This window comes from Haliotis rufescens, unplaced genomic scaffold (assembly GCF_023055435.1).
Source record: "Haliotis rufescens isolate VD_foot unplaced genomic scaffold, xgHalRufe1.0.p SCAF_15, whole genome shotgun sequence".
NCBI lineage: Eukaryota > Metazoa > Mollusca > Gastropoda > Lepetellida > Haliotidae > Haliotis > Haliotis rufescens.
The window spans coordinates 555,826-580,555 of NW_025963835.1; the positions used below are offsets into that span (position 1 = coordinate 555,826).

At 40.0% G+C, this 24,730-nt stretch overlaps 1 protein-coding gene across 1 annotated transcript; it reads left to right on the plus strand.

Moving 5' to 3' along the window:
- The first annotated feature begins 735 nt into the window (after positions 1-735).
- LOC124142117 (TLC domain-containing protein 2-like) lies at positions 736-22,998 on the plus strand. The gene is made up of 4 exons (XM_046510400.2): positions 736-1,026; positions 4,650-4,732; positions 18,567-18,649; positions 22,159-22,998. The coding sequence occupies exons 1-4, from the start codon at positions 809-811 to the stop codon at positions 22,591-22,593; spliced, it is 819 nt and encodes a 272-aa protein (XP_046366356.2). The 5' UTR covers positions 736-808; the 3' UTR covers positions 22,594-22,998.
- Positions 22,999-24,730: the final 1,732 nt, after the last annotated feature.

Sequence of the window (24,730 nt, forward strand, 5' to 3'; positions counted from 1 at the left end):
GATGCTCATGATATCAATCACTGGATTGTCTGATCCAGACTCGATTGTTTAAAGACCGCCGTCATATAGCTGGAACATTGTTGAGTGCGGCGTTAAACTAACAAACAACAAAACATTTTGTAACCTTATTTAATTTGGACATAAAAATCGTCCTCTCCAATATATGCACCCGTGTTACATTGCATACTATAATAAAAACAGTGATAGAGCGTATACAAAGACAATAAACATACAATTTAAGTAATTAAAATATGCAGATTTTGCTAGCAACATGGAATACGATCACATATGTGGACTCTTCTGTGATGAATAAGAACTCAAAATGCGGAGTGTCATTATATCTGATGATTAATTATGAATAATATAACACATGATAATTAAACAACGCATAATTTGTATGACTAATGCATGTCAGGACGACTTAAGTGACATGGAATTATAGATAGCGGCTCGACCAGCGAACAGCCAAAAGAAGGCGTGGTCTTTTCACATACTTTGCCTCCTTTCGCCTACGCATTGCCTTGGGAAATCAGATCACATGCATGGCGTTTTCTCAAATAAAATTTTCATAGTACCTTTACACCGACTGCTTAAAAAAATTAAATCGATCTAATTACATGCCGTGCAACAACTTGATTAAACATAGACCATAAACACAAGGAGAGTCCAACATTTGTATATGACACTGCACATGGCAACGATCGTTTGTGTTATAAGCGACATGGTCACGTGACACTCCGCTCGAAGCATTTCGTTCCGGTGTTTTTCGTTTGTAGTTGAGGAAGAACTGTTAGGATATTAAACGAAAATGGCCATTTTTAATGACAGGTTACCGGATAATCCTAATTTAGATATTCGCTATGGCTATTCCATGATGATATCGACCATACTTTTCTTTTTTATTGTCAACTTGGTGATCAGTTTCGTCGGTGCACCCAAATCTGTTCAAGAAGATGCGTGGAAATGGAGAAATTTACTAGTTTCGTGGGTGCATGCCTTGATATGCTCTGTGTGGGATCTAAGCAGGTAAGATTGACTGTGCGTTTGGCCGCTTTTGTTGATAATGCCACTAGTCCTACAGATATCAGTTCTGTTTGTTGAATAGATTTCTAAACTTCGGTTCGTCAGTCGACAGTATCGATTGCTAGGCGCAACAAGTTCAAAGTGTTAGCTAGAACTTCACGTCTAGCATTCTATCAAAGACAACCGAATTCATTGTAATTTTGTAAGCTGTTCTGTAAAATAATGTAGTTTTATTAACCCGTGTTTATCAGAAATCTGTCCATACTAATATAATGCTTCAAGCGATAATAATAATTGTCAGAAACGCGCACCTGTAGGTCAAGGAACAGGAAGTTGTTTATTTGAAAACACTTTGACAGGTGTATTATTTACATCGGTCATTTAGCCTAGCGTGTAGATATTTGATGAACGCCAAGTATATAAATAAAAGGATTAACTGCTTGACAAGTTTCTTTGTATAAGGAATTACTAATCACTGCGTTGGGAATTATCAGTTGAGAAAGTGATTGATGTATTTTGGTATTGATTGATATTGGTGATATATGTTGGTATTGATGTGGGTGGTATATTTTGGTATTGATATGGGTGATATATGTTGGTATTGATATGGGTGATAAATGTTGGTATTGATGTGGGTGATATATCATAATTGTGTATCAATATCATCTGACATTGACATTCAAATTACATGATTCAGTTGAACATGTTTGTAATTTATATAAGATTGATATGTATCATTGTTATGCTTTAATAATTTCCACCATGAGATTCTAGGTTAAAATTGGTCTCTATGGTTACCTATGCTTGTGGTAAGAAGCCTCAACTGGATCAGGTAGTAGAGACCCACGAAGATCCGGGGTAGAATAAGTCTTTAAAAACCCGTAAAAGGCGACTCACGGGATTGGGTGGTCCGGCTCACTGACTTGGTTGATGCATGTCATCGAATCACAATTGCATGGATTGATGCTCATGATATCAATCACTGGATTGTCTGGTCCATACTCGATTGCAGGTTGCCGTCATAAATCTGGAATTCATATTGCTGGTTAAACAAACAAGCTTTGGTCATCGGGTAACGCTTCGACTAGCTGATCAGAATCAGAAGTTCATGATTTGGATGCAGCCCTCACAACATCGCTGTCTTTTTTTTCAAATTTTTATTAGGAAAAAGAAATTAATACTGTCTTAAAACCCTTGGCACTCTCTTTGCTTTTTTGTGTAAGCCTATCGTAGCAACATGAATAAGGGCCTGTTGTTTGGGTTGGGTAGTGCAATTGGCACATTTACCATGTTTACTTCCAAACCTCCCCACGTCCATATCTTGTATCCTGCTCTCGAAACGGGTTGTTCAAGAATGTGATACAGCTTCCTTTGTAACATGTCATATATGCACAGTGTCCATTTCTGATCTTAACATGTACCCTCAAGTGCAGGATGTAGACGATGTTGTGAAATAGTGCATGTAATGCTTGCAATATGAGATGCTTTTGGATTGGAAACCTGCTGATCGTTGCACTACTATGAGTAAATATTATAACCATGACAACTGTTGATTAAGAGATGTTGAGAGAATGTAGAGATCCAAGCTGTTGTGTCAAACTTCGATGTGTAGATTCCCTGTTTGTGTCAAACTCTTAACCTGGTCCGAGCAAACTCTAACTTTCTTATTGCTATTTTAACCCAGAAGTGTCAAATTCCCGGATGTCTTGAAGTCATTGTATAGTCCCAATAGTTTAAACTAAAGATAATCATGATCAATTAAACTCACAAGTTACAATTTGTATCAAGTATAACATTGTATGATCATGATAAGGACACACAGGAAACTGTTTATTTCCTATTACATAATTGGCGTTGTTTGGGCATGCCAGAAACCTATGATTCTGGGTTCGAATCCCGGTTTGCCCCGATTATGTTTCTAGGTTTGTCAACACCATACCTATGCTCGTGGGTTTCACCGACCTGGTAAATGTCTGAGACCTGCATCACTTCGGGCTTTCCTCCCACATTAAGCTGACACGCCACGATACAACTGGAATGGCAGCGTTAAACACCACTCACTCAATTATTACAAAATTGCATGATTTGGTAGACAGTGGGGTTCAACTGCAGTATCTTACATTAATAAGATACCAGCACACAGTTTGCCAATGGGCAGTACAGTTGTCAAAGGTGCTGCAGTTCGTGATGTAGAGTTGTCTCCCTTAGATGTGCTAGGATCATATGAGCATGTGTTTGGATTGCTCTTATTATGATACTTGATTGTCAGCAGCTTAGAACATCACATTTTGTGAGAATAGGAATTCTGTGTGCAATGGAAGAACCTGTTTCCTTTGATCCAGGAACTGAATTGGGCATGGTGGCATATCAGAAAGTGCACATTGATTTTGACAGGTTTATTGTAGCTGTTCACATTAGTGTATTGTAATTAATTGTAAAGGATTAGCTGTCCATGACATTTAGTTCATAGATTTCCATTTCACGGGAACGAAAGTCAAGCTGTGCTTTTAACCACAGTGTACTTGTACCATCATGTTTACAACTTAAACCTGGTACACCAGTCGGAACACACAACACACTGGCCTACAAGCAAACCTTCCACCACTGCTGTTGTCTGCTGAACAGGTCATGGAGATCCACAATCTTAACTGTCAGGTCGTCATGTAGTTGAGGTCCAGTCCACATGCACAAATGGTGGCGATGGCTCATTCAAAAGAGCAGGGCCCTACCTCTTTACTTTAAGTCCCAACTGAAGACTCACTTCTTCAAGATTGCCTTTAATGTGTGATGTATGCAAGTCTGAGACATGGCAGACAAGCATCTCTTACTTGGGTCTCTGATTAAGTTTCAGTGACAGTGACAAAAGTGGTTTGCATAGTTGGATCCAGAGGTTGGGTCCAGGGGCCTGGACCCCTCCCTTTGAAAACCAAATGTAGTATGTTGTAGGCAGTAAAATTATCTGAGAGAGGATTTTGATATTTTGGACCCCTCCCTTATAAAAATGCTTGATGTTCCCTTGTTTTGGGCGGTGTTAGCTTGAATGTCAGCAGTCAGCGTGGCCTCTTGCCTATGCAGCAATTCAATTCCCAAAACTCTGCGCAGAAATTTGATTTGGCCTGTTTTTGCACTTTTTTCCTTTTTTGTTATCAAAAAAGTATTAACTTACATGAGGAAAGACACAAATAGTAACATACATTCATTATGTTTGTATTAATGTACTTTTGAAAAATAAGTAACAGTAATCTTGACTTAGAAAGGGAAAATGTTTTTAAAAAATCTGTCCAAAAAGTAGGGTAATTTCATCTGGTAACTGCAAACTTCATATGTTGAATTTTTTTAATAAAACTTACATCATTAGAATTGCAAATACTTAAAGTACAGTATAACAAAATTTTGTTCAGTTATTTTCGCCAACTTCTATACGTGACACATGGCGAAAAATAATATCAAAAGCAGGAGAAATGTGTTGTAATTGGAGGGCAAGCTGTTCACGTGTGTTCAAGGGAGGTAACCGAGTGTGGCTTATTTACCATCAGCTGATCAGCGCGATATTTATGTTTGCTGGTAGGTATTGCAGTAAATGCTTGCTGTCCAGCTATGTCTGACAGTGTGTGTTTCTGTTACAGTTTCATCCTGTACCCGGAGATGTTCGAGGACCTGCTGGTCTATAGCAACTACTACCAGTACTACCTGGTGGCCTTCTCCACAGGTAAGTGCATGCAAATACCTCGGCTGGGTAGTGGAGGTTTAAAATGTACCATATTCGACATAATAAGCACCCAGGGCACTCTCAAAATTAGAAATAGGGGGCTCTTATTAGAATATTATTTTGGTGAAAAACAACAGAGTTGAAAGATCATAAATTTTGTGGTTTATGCTGACAGCCTGAAATGTGTATATACGACAGATATATTTTTCCAGAATTTAATTTCCCATAATTAAGGATGCATATAACACAAGTGCGAATTATACGAGAATAAATAAGTCTTGTGTACATTGATCAATCGGAAGGGGTGCTAATTGGGATTGTTCACTAGCCAATATATAAGCAATTATCGCCATGGGCGCTTATTAGAGCGGGGCGCTTATTACGTCGAATACAGTATCACAACATTTTGCGATGGACATGTCTGTATTGTGATAAGTATCATGATATACTGTATGATTCTAAATTTTAAATTCAGAAGCAATCTGCAGCATGAATGTATGAATTGAAGTTCTTAAACGGAACAAAACAAGATGCTGGTAGCACACAGTGTTTTCTCAAATGTAGATCTTATCCGCATATTATGTATATTCTGAACCCTAAGTATTCAACAGTTTCATTACAATGAGACCAGTGAGGATCCGGGTTAGAATAGGTCTCCAGCAACCTATGCTTGCCGTAAAAAGCGACTATTCTTGTCATAAGAGGCGACTAATGGGATCGGGTGCTCAGACTCGCTGACTTGGTTGATACATGTCATCGATCCCAATTGCATGGGTCAATGCTCATGATATTAATCACTGGATTGTCTGGCCCAGACTTGAATATTTACAGACCGCCGTCATATAGCTGGAATATTGCTGAGTGCGGCGTTAAACAACAAACCAACCAACGTATCATGGAAAGAATGAACTTCAATTTACCGATCTACCGATATTTCCACATACCCTTAGTAAGTACCACTCACAATTAAAAGTGGAAAACATGGATTGACCCTCTCAGTTCAGCTCGTCTGGCCTGCAGTGAGCTGTCTAATAACCTACAATCATAATATAGTGAAAAGGAGGGAAAAGATTTACAATGGCAAGTACAGTTTGTGGGAATTGCCACACTGTTTTTGACTCAACTGACGTGTAATGGGTCGTCTAAATTATTACCTTTAGCTGCAAGAAAAAGGTAAAATGTGCTCAGGAAAACGCAGTCGAGCATCTATTGATGAAATGGAAAACAACTTTCAGTTGGATTCATGGAACATGTTAACTTTCAGAAGATCCTTTTAAAGTGAAATGAAACGAAACAATGTATGATGATTCATATTTAAAATATGGGTAGACACTTTCTGTCTCAACCAGGGATCCGGAAATATTTTTTTGCCAATCAGACATTTGCATATATAGTGTTTCCTCGCTATTGCGCCCTTTAATACAGCACTACCTTTGTTATAGCATGCCGTAACACTCATGTTTGTAATATATTTCGGGTACAATGTGTGAAGCCCATTTCTGGTGTCCCCCGCCATGATATTGCTTGAATGTTTTATTCAAAATTTTATTCAATATTGTTTACATTAATTTTGGTGAAATCGTGTTTGAAGTGATCGGCAGATCGCACAACTCACCGTTATTTACAGCAACCACAGTCAGATTACCTCTATCGACACCTTGAAATGGACTTTAGTTGCCAGAGAATGGATACATATATCATAAATGCCATACTTACAATCGTTAAAAGTCATATTTGTGGCAATGTGACTATTATATGTCAACATAACGTTTTCGCAATCGAAATACATGTAGCGCGGGAAGTCTCTATCGTGACTTGTCAAATTAGTCCATATGTAAATTTGTGCCACAAACAACATCAAATGTAGTACATGAAAGGAACTTTTATTACATACAAATATTTACATACAAATATTTGGCATAATGTGGGGGCTGCCTCAGTTGCCTATGTGAGACCCTGGGGTCGAGGTGACCCGGGTTGACACCCTGGGGTCATGGTGACCCGGGTAAGATGACTGAATGTCCTGGGGTCTTAGAGACCCAGGCTTGTGTAGCTGTAGGAGGGATATGCCGGTCCTGGGGTCTGATGACCCGGACGATCCCTAGAGATAAGCTGGTCCTGGTCGTGCTGACCGGACGGTACCGATGACTACCGAAATAGCGTAATGTTCTTTGGGGGCCACAAGCCTTCCACGCTGTGTGTAAGGAGTAGCTTGTGACACCGAGGCAGACACAGAAGATAAAAATATATACATACCGTATTTGACGTAATGAGCGCCCAGGGCGCTCTCAAAATTACGAATAGTGGGCTCTTATTAGAATATTATTTTGGTGGAAAAAACAGAGTTGAAAGATAAATTTCGTGGTTTATGCTGACAGCCTGAAATGTTTATGTACGACAGATATATTTTTCCAGAATTAAATTTCCCATAATTAAGTTGCATATAACACACGAGTGCTTATTGTACGCGAATAGATAAGCCGTGTGTACATTGATCAATCGGAAGGGGTGATAATTGGGATTGTTCACTAGCTAATATGTTAGCAATTATCGCCATTGGCGCTTATTAGAGCGGGGCGCTTATTACGTCGAATATGGTATATACATATACACGCCTGATATATGACTATGGAATGCATGACAATACAATTCTAGTACAAGCGGATCCAGAAACCACATACATGATACACACGATAGTTGAAGCAATGCAATACAGGAGGAGCTAAGGGGTGGCTGGACGGTAACAACACGAGTAAGTGGCTTGAAACAATGGAGAAAGTAACGTCGTGCGGGTTGATGGGTTGATAATGGTAAACACTGTGATGTCATGTCCGCCTTACTGGGCATGCCCAGACTGTTTGGAAGTGAATTGTGGGAAGTAATTACTGTAACATGATCCAGACGGAATGAAACAAATTTAGATGATAGAGGTTTAACAAATCGTGTTGATTATAAAAGTAATGAGGTGACTGACCTGTAATTGGTAGATTAAATATGAACGAGTAAGTACTGTTGTTGTTTCACATACTAAAATATTAAATTACCATTATATCCTGCAATTGCAGTCAGCTGTACCAAAGTGTTAAGCTTATGGTTCTTATAATTTTTAATATATATGGTAATAGCTGCAACTAAAATAACCCAATTTTGGAATATATTATTCCTGATAAAACAATAATTTCAGAAACAGTTTCTTCCAAACCATTGCATCAAAATACTTTGAAGTTGTATCATTGGGTACTTTTGAACTGAATCACAGGTAGATCGTGGTAGATTGGGAGCGAACTTGTGTACAGCTGATTGCTATTTCTGGCTAAGTTTACGAGAAAATACACACGGTATTCTTAATCTCGGCATAAAAATAATGCCCTGGAGAGCAGGAAATACAATTTAAATGGTAAATCATCATGTCTAGTGATGTTTTATATCCAATTTCATACTTTTATTTGCCAAGTCTGTTATACCTGTCCGTTCACCTCAATTCTCTGAAGGGATAGATACACGACATGTTATAACGCGCACAACACTTGATAGACACATAGATCTGATATATACTACTATTTCAACCTATCGGGATGTAGGTCAGTGTGCATGTGGTGATTGATGTTGACCAAATTTTAAAGTGTCCGATTTGCACTTTTTCAAATTGGACATTTTGCAGTCACTAGGCCCTGGTCTCAATGATGTCCTGCTGAGTGAGGTGGAGCAGATCCCAATGAACATGTAGGGATGTCATAGATGGTACTATATCAAGTATACACATAAAAGCGGCGTTAAACCCAACTCACTCACTCACTCACTCACTCACTCAAGTATTCACATGATCATGATCATGCATATCTCAAGTATAAAAATGTATAAATCAAGTATATATCATGTATATATCATGTATATCTCAAGTATATCTCAAGTATATGCATGATTTATCATCATGATAATGTGTATCTGAAGTTTATATCATCATGATTATATATCGTGTATATCTCATGTATATATAGTGTATACATGGTATAATCATGATAATGGAAGTATATCCATCATGATCATGTAGATGTCATGTATATATCATCATTATCATGTATATATCCAAGTATATATGATGATGATACATACGTGATCATGATGATCACTTGATGATACATATCTCCAAGTATATATCATGTATGTCTGTGTGTGTATCATGTGCATGACAATAGTAACAATTAAGGGTGTAACCACGTAGATCCTGAAACAGTTCCAATTACTGATGATTTACATGTTTACAGCGATTTTAGGTGCAACCCTGAACTTTTTTTTCAATGGTGTCAGAGCTACACATATATTATAAGCAGCGTATTTGCATAAAATACCCCCCCCCCACACACACACACACACAATATTTAAAACCCAATTACTTTGAATTAACTTGTGTACAGAAACACATGCATTAAATGAAAAACTCAAATTATAAAAACAGCACGCTTAAATACCCAGTGAAGCTTTTTTTGTGTGTGCAAAGGAGCTAATTTTCAAAACACAATTACAAGCTATTTTACTTTCCAAGCCTATATATTTAGAACAGTTATATTCATCTAAAACATTTTTTAATTTTTTAAAAATCTTAAAATGTTCACTAATTTTCGGAATAAAACGAAAAGAGTGATGAATTGATGAGTGAAAAAAAAATTGGTTACACAATGAAAAATGTAATAACCCAATTAAAATAGAAACCCTGGAGTAAAAACTCAATTGCTCAAAAAGTTATTTGGAGCTCTGGGTATTAACGTTTTGTGACCATCATGACCATGGCGGCCAAAAAGTAGTTCTTGTGAAAATGTATGTAAAAAAACTGCTGATTTTACAGTAATTCTACAACGTCTGCAGTTTCAGAAAAAAATCAATGTTATCTGAACCACAAAGTTATTATTATGCCTTATCTAAGCATGGGAAGTAACATGATAAGTATGATAAGAAGGGCTTTCTGCACTGCTGGGGTTAAGGAGTGCTGCGTCGGCAGTCTTTTTTTGTCACCACAACCACAACTGTTACCATGGCTGGTAAAACAAAACCTTGGCGAATTGTTATAATACATGCGATTGTGTCATTATTGATTTCCTAATACATTGATCAGTCAGTGTGTCCTAGACAACTAGTTATTGATCTTTTTGATCTTTGGAGGACTCTAGGTGATCAGTTGGCAAGCATACATTGAGATTCCGGGGGCAGAATAGGTAACCTGGACCCTTGCTTGCTACCCCATGGAGATTCCTGGGCAGAATAGGTCTCCAGCAGCCTCGCTTTGCACGCCATGTAGATTCCTGGGCAGAATTGGTCCCCAGCAGCCTTGCTTGCTACCCCATGGAGATTCCTGGGCAGAATAGGTCTCCAGCAGCCTCGCTTGGCACGCCATGTAGATTCCTGGGCAGAATAGGTCCCCAGCACCCTTGCTTGCCACACCGCTGGGGATTCTGGGGCAGAATTGGTCCCCAGCACCCTCGCTTGGCACGCCATGTAGATTCCTGGGCGGAATTGGTCCCCAGCACCCTCGCTTGGCACGCCATGTAGATTCCTGGGCAGAATAGGTCCCCAGCAGCCTCGCTTGGCACGCCATGTAGATTCCTGGGCAGAATTGGTCCCCAGCACCCTTGCTTGCCACACCGCTGGGGATTCTGGGGCAGAATTGGTCCCCAGCAGCCTCGCTTGGCACGCCATGTAGATTCCTGGGCAGAATTGGTCCCCAGCACCCTCGCTTGGCACGCCATGTAGATTCCTGGGCAGAATAGGTCCCCAGCACCCTCGCTTGGCACGCCATGTAGATTCCATGGCAGAATAGGTCTCCAGCACCCTCTCTTGGCACGCCATGTAGATTCCTTGGCAGAATAGGTCCCCAGCACCCTCGCTTGGCACGCCATGTAGATTCCTGGGCAGAATAGGTCTCCAGCACCCTCTCTTGGCACGCCATGTAGATTCCTGGGCAGAATAGGTCCCCAGCACCCTCGCTTGGCACGCCATGTAGATTCCTGGGCAGAATAGGTCCCCAGCACCCTTGCTTGCCACACCGCTGGGGATTCTGGGGCAGAATTGGTCCCCAGCAGCCTCGCTTGGCACGCCATGTAGATTCCTGGGCAGAATTGGTCCCCAGCACCCTCGCTTGGCACGCCATGTAGATTCCTGGGCAGAATAGGTCCCCAGCACCCTCGCTTGGCACGCCATGTAGATTCCATGGCAGAATAGGTCTCCAGCACCCTCTCTTGGCACGCCATGTAGATTCCTGGGCAGAATAGGTCCCCAGCACCCTCGCTTGGCACGCCATGTAGATTCCTGGGCAGAATAGGTCTCCAGCACCCTCTCTTGGCACGCCATGTAGATTCCTGGGCAGAATAGGTCCCCAGCACCCTCGCTTGGCACGCCATGTAGATTCCTGGGCAGAATAGGTCCCCAGCACCCATGCCTACCGCACCAGTGGGGATTCTGGGGCAGAATAGGTCTCCAGCAGCCTCGCTTGGCACGCCATGTAGATTCCATGGCAGAATAGGTCCCCAGCACCCTTGCTTGCCACACCGCTAGGGATTCTGGGGCAGAATAGGTCCCCAGTAGCCTCGCTTGGCACGCCATGTAGATTCCTGGGCAGAATAGGTCCCCTACACCCTTTCTTGCCACGCCATGTAGATTCCATGGCAGAATAGGTCCCCTGCACCCTTTCTTGCCACCCCATGTAGATTCCTGGGCAGAATTGGTCCCCTACACCCTTTCTTGCCAACCCATGTAGATTCCATGGCAGAATAGGTCCCCTACACCCTTTCTTGCCACGCCATGTAGATTCCATGGCAGAATAGGTCCCCTACACCCTTTCTTGCCAACCCATGTAGATTCCATGGCAGAATAGGTCCCCTACACCCTTTCTTGCCAACCCATGTAGATTCCTGGGCAGAATAGGTCCCCTACACCCTTTCTTGCCACGCCATGTAGATTCCTGGGCAGAATAGGTCTCCAGCACCCTCTCTTGCCACCCCATGTAGATTCCGGGACAGAATAGCTCCCTTGCACCCTATGCTTTAATGTTGCTGACTGCTGAATAAGATATGTAAAAAACATTCACTCCCTTACTGGCTGTTGACCCTCCGGTTAGTATACACATCATAAGCATGTAAGACAGGTGGATATTATTGGACGACACTCAAGGACCTGCAGCGATAGAAGCTAACATTTTTAGTCTACTAGTCCTTATAATAATAACTATAGCAAAACCCTTAAAAATGGCAAATTTCTTAACCTCAACCTTAATTATTGGGCAGTTTGGCAAGGACTATAGGACTAATGCCAATTTCAAATGCTGACTAGTGGTCACTTATAAGTAACGGCAGCTGACAAGACCAACTATGAATGTTGACAAGGGGAAATGCCTCTCTTTAATTAGACATGCTACGTGCAATATAAAGATCAAAGCTATTTCATGAAACATGACCTATAAGCAACAGTAAGGACCAATTAACTCTGTGTTCAGTGTAGTTTTACACCCATTATGCCCTTGGAGTTGTGCTCCAAAACATTGGTATAAATAAATCATTGAAATGCTTCAACTTGTTCAAAGCCTTGAAGGTCAAGGTCTTTAATTAACAGCCCTGTGAGTACAGTGCAGATTGGAAATTAGCACTAGCTTCTTGTTTTGTTAATGTTAAATGTACAATAGGGGTTAGTAGAATTTCAAACATTTTGGACGGACATTGCTATACAATGTTTTCAGTATTTGGGCGAGTAGCGGTTCTTAGTTAATTTCCTTCCCTGGTAGTGTAAGACCCATGAAGATTCTGTGGTAGAATAGGTCTTCAGCAACCCATGCTTGCCGTAAGAGGCGACTATGCTTGTCGTACGAGGCTACTAACAGGATCGAGTGGTCAGGCTCGCTGACTTGGTTAATGCATGTCTTTGTATCAAATTTACGTGGATCGATGCTCACGATGACAATCACTGGATTGTCTGGCCCAAACTCGATTATTTACAGACCGCCGTCATATAGCTGGAATATTGCTGAGTGCGGCGTTAAACAACAAACCAACAACCTGGTAGTGTAGTGTTGATGGATTAAGAGTAATTAAGACCAGGCAAAATTCATGTTAATGTACAAATTTGGAAGGAATGGTGACATTTCCTCGTGGGTACCATTTGTTCCTGCTTATATAGATAGCAACTAAACTAAATAAAACTTAATTTCCTTCCCTGACCTGTTGTCATGGTTGTGTTTAGCTTACCTAATTACTTTAACTTAGAATCCGTCCAATAAATGGTTACAATTTTAACCTGTTTATGACAGTTTGTATGACAGTTATCTTATAAAGTCCTTGGACCTGTTACACAAAGTGATCTGTGCTCTACGACTGTCGTAAGCCTATGTTATAGTATAGGAGTTACGATTATCTTAGCACTGTGATGGCCTTGTGAAACTTTGTAGTTTGAACTTTGGATATCAAATTATGAATACATCATAATGATTATATCATGACCTTATTTACTTACACATCTGTGGGTGAGTAACCCACTGAAGATAACTGTGATATTGAATTCTAGGTCTGTGATTGGCTACACCATGGTGATGACCTAAGGTCAGATTATTATGATAGAATATATTAATTCATTGATAAGTTTCTCGAGGTTTAGTCGAATTCACATATCTGTGTCGAAAGGTTTTACAGTGTTCAATAACTGTTCTTTGGTCTCATTTAATTTGCATTATTATCATTGCCTTGACAATCCAAAGACATGTCTGAAACCTTTTTGTGGAGGCTCATGTTGATAGGGCTTCAACATGTTTAATGAGTCCTCGAGTATCTGAAGGTAGAACTCGTAGAACAAGAGTACCTGATAATAGGAATTTATGAATAAGATTTACGTCTATAGGCTTTTGTAACTTACTTAAATAAACCCACCTGTGTGTTAGATTTTCATTATCCTAACTTTCTGGGCCATGTTGACCTGTAGAGGATGTACAAGGCAATTGAAATCTATTTGCGGCAGTCTAATGAGAATGTGCCTGTTAACATATGCTTGTATGTGATTGGATAACCGACAGAACACTCATCCAATGAAATTACACAACAGAAGAAATACTAACAATGCTATTCTATATATACACCAGTTCTCACTGGTTTTGTAGATTGGTTGACAAAATTTATGGGACGTCTTTCTTTCAATATATACAACATGTGTATTGAAATTTACAAAGTATGTAAATTAGAGTTACCTCCCCTTACCTCCTCGAGTTTTCCCGGAATCGAACCGGCGCCTAGTACTTAAGTGCATGTTGGAGCCCTACACACTAGTATGAGTAGTAAGCAGTAAGCCCATGACACCACTCATGACCATTGCATCATGTATTAAGACTAATGCGCCCCTGCTGTCTAGAGGATTGACAAAATATGCTTCAATTCAGTGCTAAAATGGTGTGATTTTAGGGTGTGTATGAAATTGATTAATACACAAATGACTGTCAGATACCATTTATTGTTTAAAAAGTTATCTTACTTGCTTTCACTCATTAGATATGTTTCAAAATAACTAACTAAATAAATGGTATCTGGCAGACACTCATGTGGTAATTTCTAGGTATCATTCCCAGCCCTGGTTTTAAGAGTAACATTTCAGTAAATTGTTCCCACACAGATCTCTGATGAATATCATGATTTTAGTACAATTAGTACTTATTGTTACAATACTTATCTGGCAGTGTCATCAATGACAACCATCTTCAGAGCTCCAGATAACTTTTTAAGCAATTGCGTTTTTACTCAAAGGTATCTATTTTAATTTGGTTATTAGATTTTTCATTGGGTAACCAATATTTTTCACTCATCTGCTCATCACTCTATTGGGTTTTTCCTAAAATGAGTAAGCATTTGGGGATTTAAAAAAACAACTTCATTGGGCATTCATGCATGCTGTTTACAAACAATTGCGCTTTCCATTTAATGCATGCGTTTCTGTATGCAAGGTAATTGAAAGTAATTGGGTTTTGAATAGTTTTGGGGGGGTATTTTACGCAAGTACACTGCTTATCTGTAGCTCTGACTTATGTGGCAGTGTCATTAATGGCAAGGGGGCGGTCGGGTAGCCTAGTGGTTAAAGCGTTCTCTCGTCACGCCGTAGACCCGGGTTCGATTCCCAACATGGGTCCAATGTGTGAAGCCCATTTCTGGTGTTCCCCGCCGTGATATTGCTGGAATATTGCGAAAAGCGGCGTAAAACCATACTCACTCACTCACTCATTAATGGTAACCATCTTAAAATGCATAATGATTATCATCTGTTGGATAATCTAAATATCATAACATGATGCAGTGTTCAATTTCAGTGATAGTTGAGACGAAGAAATCTTGAAGTACCCAGTTTGATGATGTCAAGCCCAAACATTACAAATAACACACAACAAAAGGATTAGTCATGTAGTATGGTAATATCCTGATTAACTGTAGAGTTATTGGGTGTGTTCAAAGATGAATGTTGTGTAGACAAGTAAGGGTTAGTTAGACACAAATTGGATTTGGGTTTGAAGGTAGTGAGTTGCCACTGTTCCAGCATTAAACAGAATAGATGCTGCTCTCTAAAAGACTCTGGGTTAAAACACATCTGTGACGTCATTCTATTGTTTGAACGCTCAATTATTTTTCAGGAATGGAGAGTTGCTTGTCAACTGTACATTATCTTGAAGCAGCATTTGAATTTTTCAAATATTTTCAATTACAGAATATTTTGTCAAAGTGTAAAAGTAGGGATGAGTTTTAAGTAGGGGAATATCCTCATAACTCTCCATTCCTGCGGGGCCTCTGCTCCATTATTTTTAAGGAATGGAGAGTTACTTGGACATTTCCCTCTACTTAATGGCTTTGGTGATTTAATAGAAGCCTGGGCATCTAATATAGGAAATATGGTCCCCCTGCTCTATCTGTGGGTGTGTTGCCATAGGCTGTGGTACACTAAAGTCTTGTGGAGCAGTCTATGCAGGGACTCAGTGCATGCAGGTTATTGAGGCAAGGCTTGAAAGACCCCTCCAGTCCAGTTAATTGGAACGCTCCTAGGTGATCTAGGCCTTAGTACTTTGGAATTCACCTTTGAAGGTAAACATGACTAAGGTTGCTGTGGGTGCAGAAGGGCATGTGTATTTCTCTAGGGAATAACTCAAGGTCTCAGGCTTCAGAACATTTCCTGTCGTATTGGAGGGAATCTTTTAAGGATGACCGGCTCTATTGAGTAACATAAGATTTGAGATAGGAGAACGTAACTGTCGTTATGAAAAAGAATCTGTATAGATTACTGTTTACAAATATTTCTTGTGAATACCCTACATCTATTACATCATAACCATAAATTCATGTTTATGCTGAGAACCACACTAAAATTTTAAATATAATTTCAACAGACGTCCTCTTCACTGCCAACTTATCTAACAGTTGTGAGGGGAAACCCTCCATATCCATACAATCTAGGCCATCTATAAGCCATTCCAGAATGTTCTTCTTATAAGTTTTAATTTTTTTAATCGAGAATACGTCAAAATATGTTTTGAAGCGTAGTCGCCAGTTTGAAACTAGTGTCGTAAAGCTCGAGAAAGCTGCCTTCTGAATGGCTAATGTTGACTTCTTGTCAGTCATTTCATTGGTCGGTCAAAATTCGTGAAAGGTCGTTCTGACGTGACCCGTAATGGAATGTCCTCAAATCTTTGTGTAGCGGTAGTGAAAACTAAGATCTGATTGTAAGGAGATTGTAGTTAATCTGTCATGTTAGAATAGTTCTTTTGAGTGGTATACATCAGTCAGGCCAAGCTTATATGTGAATTATCCGGCATTTGGTGTTGGGGACATTTTAGTGCAGTGGCTTGTGTTAATATTTGGAGTGAGTTATCTACATTGATCTACCTGCATCAAGAAAGTCCAAAGTACTGTTAATGCTAGAACATTTTCTTATAATTATTATCAATAAATTGCAAGTGATTGTATGTCATTTGTTTAGCTAACCAGGCCATTTTTTGTGTGTTTGTATTAATCCTTACAAAATTAGGCCACACCCACTACCGGATTACTGTTTCCTGTTTGACTGCTGATACAATGGGTGGGGCTTTTGATACATTACTGTGTAGAAGGGTGTCACCGATTCCCTGTTGTGTCTGACAGCTGTTTGTGTTCATAGTTAAATGGGGGCCGTGGGGTAGCCTAGTGGTTATAGGGTTCGTTCGTCATGCCGAAGACCCGGATTCAATTCCCCACATGGGCACAATGTGTGAGGCCCATTTCTGGTGTCCCCCGTCGTGATATTGCTGGAATATTGCTTCAAAACGGCGTAAAACCATACTCACTCACTCACTCATAGTTAAATGATAGTTTGTGAAGTTATTAACACATCGTGTGTAGTCTGTGTCATTGGATTTTGACTTGTTCTCAGCACAGTTTGGTTGTCTCAGAATAGCAAACAAGTGTGAATTTCCAAGGTTGCCAAGCTAATGATTGAAAAAGAGATGTGTATAATCCACCATTAGATACAGATCAGTCTAGTGGTGAACTGGTGCCTTTTGATGATTTGGGATATATTTTTGGACTTATTCTGCTTGTTTCCAGAGCAGAACTTCAAAACCATTGAATATTTTATGATGAAACATGCCATACAGAGCAGTCTAGTGGTGAACTGGTGCCTTTTGATGATTGGGGATACTGTAAACTACAGTTATAATGAACTCAAAGGGACCACTTAATTTAGTTTGTTATAACCGTAGTTCGTTATAAGTATATATACAGCATACATAGGGCGAATGCCTGGGACCAAAAAACATAGGTCGTTATATCCACCAGTTGGTTATAAGCGTGTTCATTATATATGTAGTTTACTCTTTTTATTTTTTTATGTTTTCATGATGACAAGTTAGAGTTTACTGAAAATGAGTTTACTCCAAAACTGTTTAATATTTCTTGATGAAACTTGCTACACAGATCAGTCTAGTGGTAAACTGGTGCCTTTGATCATTTGGGATGTTGCAAAATATTGAACAGTATTATTCTTTTCTTCACTGAACTGAACTGAACTGAACGTATCCAATGGCAATGAACCAAAAGTGGGGTATGATACCCAAACTCCTTTTCCAAATGGCACCAGAACTGGGGGATATGTCATCTCCTGATGACTCTTGTTATTTAGTGTTCTGTATGGTGTGTATTGGCCAAAAAAGTGCAATGTGATTCTGGTGTCTGTATTGCGATATGTATTACGAAATATTGAGAGCTAAAGTGTTTGAGGGTGATTGACATTGATTGTACATGCAGATCCTATTTCCTACATTCTGAAGAACAGATTACTCAGCATGATCAGTTGCCGCCATGTTGTTGTCATAGATACAGGGGAGATAACTACGTGAGATATTAAATCACTTCCACATTTCCTCATTTACTCAGTTTTGTCTATCAATTTCAAGGTGAAACAACATTTGTGAATGAATTTAAAGGTTAAACAATACAAAAAATTACAAAACCCTTTTTCACCTAATATACCGGTGTGGTGGTAAGCATACAAAATATTGCTATTCAGAAACAAAATGAATATTACAAAGTCGACACAATTAATGGATAACAACTTTTTTTTAATTACTGTAAAGGCGACGTTTCGGTATAGATCCTAATGCCATTGTCAAACAAGACAACGGTATAAGGATGGATACCAAAACATCGCAGGGTAATAGGGTGATGGGTACCTGGGCAGTAAATTTGGACCCGTCCCAGCCCTAAAGTACTGCCTATCAAACAATTCAGACATGAATATTGCTGTTGTTTGTATTTGTGTATGTACACCGCTGACACCTACAATTGTTTCTCTACTACAGGTTACTTCACATACGACTTCTTGGACATGATCTACAACAACAAGATCTTCAAGATGTGGGAGGTCACACTTCACCATTTAGCTGTGAGTCACACTCCATCATCCTGCCTATAGCTCTCGGATGGGTTGGTATGGGGGTAGGGGAATGATCCAGGTAGGAGCGGATCATTCTTTTGGGATTTGGGCAGGAGCGGTCATCTAGCCTTCCCTGGGGAAACCTGTGGGAATTATCGTTCAGAATTGGACTGTCTCCGTGGTCTAGTGGTAGAGTGTTGGCCCGGAGAGCAGAAGGTTGTGTGTTTGATTTCCGGCTGCATCATACCAAAAGTCGTTAAAAGATGGTACTTGTTGTTGCCCTGCCTGGAACAGCCCTGCTAAAACAAGGACTGGTCTTCTCTGAGTCCGTATTCTGTGTCTGAGTGGGGAATTCATGTTAATCTGCAACATGGTATCTCAGTGGGCCAGCACTATAAATCGGCATGAGTCCGGACTAGTACAAGCAGCCACACACACGTGCATGCATGTCTCTATATAAGTGCAATAACCTTGAACTTGAAGTTAATCCCCATTCTACCTCACCTCTGGTTCATAATAGGTCGCAAGTTTGTCTTATTGGCCACTGAAATGAGGATCAAAAGGTCTAGCACTGTAATTTGTAATTTTTACTAACATCTGCTGTGCCCAAATTTTTGGCCTCTGTACAGGTCTACATGAATCCCTGGTGTTGTTGTTCGTGACATCATGCTATGAGCCACTTGGCTGTCTGTCTCAGACTTGATCATGGCATATGCTGGAGAATTGCAGACTGCTGAATAAAATAACATTCATTCCCTCATCCTTGTGGGATTTCCTGGGCTGGATAGTCATCCTTGTGGGATATCCTGGACTGGATAGGTCATCCATCCTTGTAGGGTATCCTGGGCTGGATAGGTCATCCTCATGGTATATCCTGGGCTGGATAGGTCATCCTTGTGGGGTATCCTTGACTGGATAGGTCATCCTTGTGGGATATTCTTGGGGGGATAGATCATCCTTGTGGGATATCCTGGACTGGATAGGTCATCCTTGTGGATATCCTGGACTGGATAGGTCATCCTTGTGGATATCCTGGACTGGATAGGTCATCGTTGTGGGATATCCTGGACTGGATAGGTCATCCTTGTGGGGTATCTGGGGCTGCATAGGTCATCCTTGTGGGATATCCTGGACTGGATAGGTCATCCTTGTGGGATATCCTGGACTGGATAGGTCATCCTTGTTGGGTATCCTTGACTGGATAGGTCATCCTTGTGGGATATTCTTGGGGGGATAGATCATCCTTGTGGGATATCCTGGACTGGATAGGTCATCCTTGTGGATATCCTGGACTGGATAGGTCATCCTTGTGGATATCCTGGACTGGATAGGTCATCGTTGTGGGATATCCTGGACTGGATAGGTCATCCTTGTGGGGTATCTGGGGCTGCATAGGTCATCCTTGTGGGATATCCTGGACTGGATAGGTCATCCTTGTGGGATATCCTGGACTGGATAGGTCATCGTTGTGGGATATCCTGGACTGGACAGGTCATCCTTGTGGATATCCTGGACTGGATAGGTCATCCTTGTGGGGTATCTGGGGCTGCATAGGTCATCCTTGTGGGATATCCTGGACTGGATAGGTCATCCTTGTGGGATATCCTGGACTGGATAGGTCATCATTGTGGGGTATCTGGGGCTGCATAGGTCATCGTTGTGGGGTATCCTGGGCTGGATAGGTCATCCCTGTGCGATATCCCCAGCTGGATACCCATCAATATCCCATGCTTGTCTGAGAGGTGACTTAAATGAGGATCAAATGGTTAGAATGTTGCTACCTGACTGAGTGTGTGTCATCTTAGATTTGTATCCTGATTGTGTGGATTGCTGCTGCTCTTGTAGAATTCCAGGGTGCACTTTAGCCATGAACATGATGGATACTTTGTTGCCAGTGTATCCCTGGACTAACAGTTTGTCCCAGATATGAAATCTTTTTTATTAATATGTCCCTTGAAAATAAATTATAGCTAAATCCAGTGGAGCCCAGAACAATGCTAAAAGAGTGAGTTGGATTCATTTATATATCTTTTTCCTTGGGTCTGGGTCACCTCTTATGTCTGATTCACAGTCAGACAATGAACAGTTTGGTCCTTCTGGTTCCAAGACCCAAGAAATCATTGCTGTATTAACCATTGCTTGAAAATGAGATCTGTCACCCAGTGCAGTTGAGACAGCATCAGTCTTCACAGACATCAACAGTGTTCCCGCTGGCTTTGGAAGCTGCCAGTCATGGTGGACTGGCTACTCTATAACTTACCAGTCCCTTCTCATATTTGTCAGTCCCAACTTTCAACAAATAAAAAAAACGTATGAAATTTTCCCTGTTTAAGTTCCTTTTGTGTCATGTTCAATGCAATGACTTCATCTCTGCAGTAACTTAGTTAGATCTACATGTCATTTACACAAAATTCAGTCACAAGTTTCCTTTTTTGGGGGTGAATATTTCGTGGCGAAGTCTAAAATATGTATTCGAAGTATTAAATGCCAAGGGCGCTCTCAAAATTAGAAGTAGGGGGCTCTTATTGGAATATTATTTTGGTGGAAAAAAAACCAGTTGAAAGATCGTAAATTTAGGTGGTTTCTGCTGACAGCCTGAAATGTTTATATACGACAGATATATTTTTCCAGAGTGTAATTGCACATAATTAAGGGTGTATATAACACATGAGTGCGTATTATACGCGAATAAATAAGTCTTGTGTACATTGAACGATCAGAAGGGGTGCTAATTAGGATTGTTCACTTGCCAATATATTAGCAAATATTGCTGTGGGCGCTTATTAGAGCGTAGCGCTAATTACGTCGAATACAGTAAACCTCGAAGCAAAGCAAAATTTGCTTTCCTTGCACTAAAAATAGACAAGGGGAAACTCCTGATGGTAACAGAAAAGCTGACTTTGTTAAAATAATATACTATATGAACATTGCTGTTGTTTTGTTCAACAACAAAGATTTATAAGGTACTTAATTTGCCGGTTCACAGGGACTGGCAGTCACATGAATTACCAGTCAAAACCTAATTTTACTGGTGAAAAACTGGTAATTACCGGTAAACAGGAACACTAAATGTTCGTCAGAGATTTATCCATGATGCCAAACTAAGTACCGTTGCCAGGCAGTTGGGAAAAATCATTATTATTCTGCTCAAATTACTGGTGAAATACCAAAGTCATAATCAAGTAACATCTGTTACAACAATATAACATGAAAAAGGGAAATTTGTAATTCGTATTTGGGAATATTTACTGACATTTTCTGCTGACCTGGGGCCTTTCAACAAGCCTAGATAAGTCTCTGTTCAATTTTGTGTGTATGGTCCAAACAAGATGTTATGTCTGTATTTGAAATAAGTCAATTTTATATCAAATATGCACAACTTAACTGAAAATCCAGTAGTTGTTGTTTAGTATGCACATAATCATGGTACCATTTCATCAATAGGATACATAAATACTGAAGTGCCTGTCAGTGACCATGGTAACCAAAACAAACCAAATTAATTTCTGTTTTTGCAGGTGATCTCTATGTTCTGGTATAACATGCATCACCGGGTGGCTATAGCCTTCAACATGGTGGCGCTGCTGGCTGAAGTCAACTCATTCTGGCTGCACTCCAGGAAGCTGCTGCAGATGATCCAAATGAAATTTGAACACTGGTTCTACAAAGTCGTTGCCTTCATGAACCTCGTAACATTTGCCATATTCCGAGGAGCGGCTCTGGTGTCCATTACCGTGGCGATGTGCTTCTGGTACCAGCGGGTGACTGCTCTTTATTACTTCAGCTTGGGGTCGGCCATGTTCGTCATGAATGTTATAAACCCCATTCTCTTCTGGAGGCTTCTGAAGAGCGATTTTCTACGGAAAAGGCGGACGGATCATAAAGCGGAAAAATTTGCTGTCAACGGCCATGGGAATAACAATGTGAAGGTCATGCATGAACATGTGAACTGATGGTTGCAAATGCAGTATTTTAATATCGTAATGTTTGTATGATATTCATGTGTCAAAATGGACTATTTTCTATTTCATGATATTTTTTTTTTACCATTGTGAATTGCACGTCTGGTTTTTATCTCATGTGCCATGATGTGCCATGATGTGCCCAGGAGTCGATGAAGGCAAGGGTCATGAGGTCCATTAGTTTAATGTTGGTAGTAAGGTGTTAGGGAGGTGTGAGGGATTTCCTTTGCATCTGATGCTGTTATAAAACTCCAGGGCTCAAGACCTCATACAAATGTGAACAACTAAGAAATGATTTGTGGTGCTAATTCATAGAACACAACCCACAATTGTTTGTTTTTAAAACTTTTAGAGCTCTTCTGGTTTCATTCAAGAAAAGGTATTTTAAGTGATATTTTGCTCTCAGCAAATTTTTCACCAAATTACCTTCAGCCATTTACTGACTTTTTAAGCATTTTAATGGTGTTTTTAAAAGAGAATTGACCTTCTACATGTTATAGTACACTACACACAGAAACAATAGCAGTAAGCTGTCAGTGTACATCCACTTCGCCCTGTTGATAGTGATAGTCGCCATTCTAATAAGAAATAATTGACTGAGGAAGTTGCATTGTAAATATCTTCAGTGGAGATGTGAATTGTAATCTCATTAAAATCAGATCTTTTGCTCCGATAAGATGCCTCTCTGCAGCAAGATCTCACAAACTGTCCACAGGAGGTCGCATCTGTTGAACCTTGAGCGAACTTTGACCTTCCAACCTAAATGGAGGATGTGTGAGTTCTTGAGCTTATCAGATGTTAGCTTTCTAAAATGATTCAGCTTTATTTCAGTTAAGAAATTTTAATTTTATCTTAACAAAGGAAACCATAGAACTCAAATGTTCCATCTATCTTACATCCTTTTGGGTGTTGATGCCATGGCACTCAGAAATGACAGGATGTATGAAATATCCACAACAATATAATTATTATTTTCCATTTGGAACTTACTGTTTTTGTTCATTTTTTATATACAGAAATCAGATATTCTGAATACTTCACTTGCTTGTACCAAGAATTTTGAGCCTCAACACTGATTGGCTGATGAGAAGGATCCTGTGGGGGGTTGTCAGATTTTCTCGTGGAGTGTTGTCGTATTGGAGTAACCGATCTGAGTATTAAGGGACTGATGTCATTTGTAGTATGCTCCTCAGGACCTGGGCGTGTCTGTACCTTCTACATTTAATAAGACCTGTCTGACTGTGTGCTTTAAGATCATCTATTTATTTACTGCTTTTTATATGAATATATTGGTATTTTCATAACTGTATTTCATGACTTTCATTGTTTTGAAAAATGTTGACATATCATATTCAAGTCAGGAAATAATTCTTCTGGGTAATTTCAGTGTGTGAAGACAGTTCTCTGCATGTGGTTGTATTGTTGATCTCTAGATACATTCGGGCTGCTGCTTCCTTCGACTTGAACTCAACTAGATGTTTGCAAGTATAGTTGGTCTACAGGGTTGGGAAAATGATTGTGTGAACACAACTGACTGATGACATTCTCCTCACATCAATCCAGGCACTTTTATTCCTGCCATTACTTTTTTTACGTTCAGTACATTTGTGTAATTTGATTACCGTATTCGACGTAATAAGCACCCAGGGCGCTCTCAAAATTAGAAATAGATGGCTCTTATTAGAATAACAGAGTTGAAAGATAAATTTTGTGGTTTATGCTGACAGCCTGAAGTGTTTATGTACGACAGATATATTTTTCCAGAATTTAATTACCCATAATTAAGGGTGCATATAACACACGAGTGTGTATTATACACGAATATATAAGTCATGTGTACATTGATCAATCCGAAGGAGTGCTAATTGGGATTGTTCACTTGCCAATATATTAGCAAATGTCGCCGTGGGGGCTTATTACGTTGAATACGGTAAGTCTGAGCTTTGTTTTTGTAAGTTGAATGTACATTATAGATGGGACTAAGGAACTCAAAATTGAAACACTTTGGAAAGGTGAGGATGTTTTCATTTGATGCCGACAAATGAAAACCAAACTAGCATATACAGCACAGTATGAATTAGATACATGTATGTATTGGTGAAAAGATTGTATTGCGATGCGTATTGCG

What these genes read in the sequence shown, in the direction of transcription:
- LOC124142117 (XM_046510400.2), top strand. Translation starts at nt 809, where the DNA reads ATGGCCATTTTTAATGACAGGTTACCGGATAATCCTAATTTAGATATT. An exon ending in TCTGTGTGGGATCTAAGCAG is followed by an intron (nt 1,027 to 4,649) that starts GTAAGATTGACT and finishes TTTCTGTTACAG; the next exon opens with TTTCATCCTGTACCCGGAGA. An exon ending in CCTGGTGGCCTTCTCCACAG is followed by an intron (nt 4,733 to 18,566) that starts GTAAGTGCATGC and finishes TCTCTACTACAG; the next exon opens with GTTACTTCACATACGACTTC.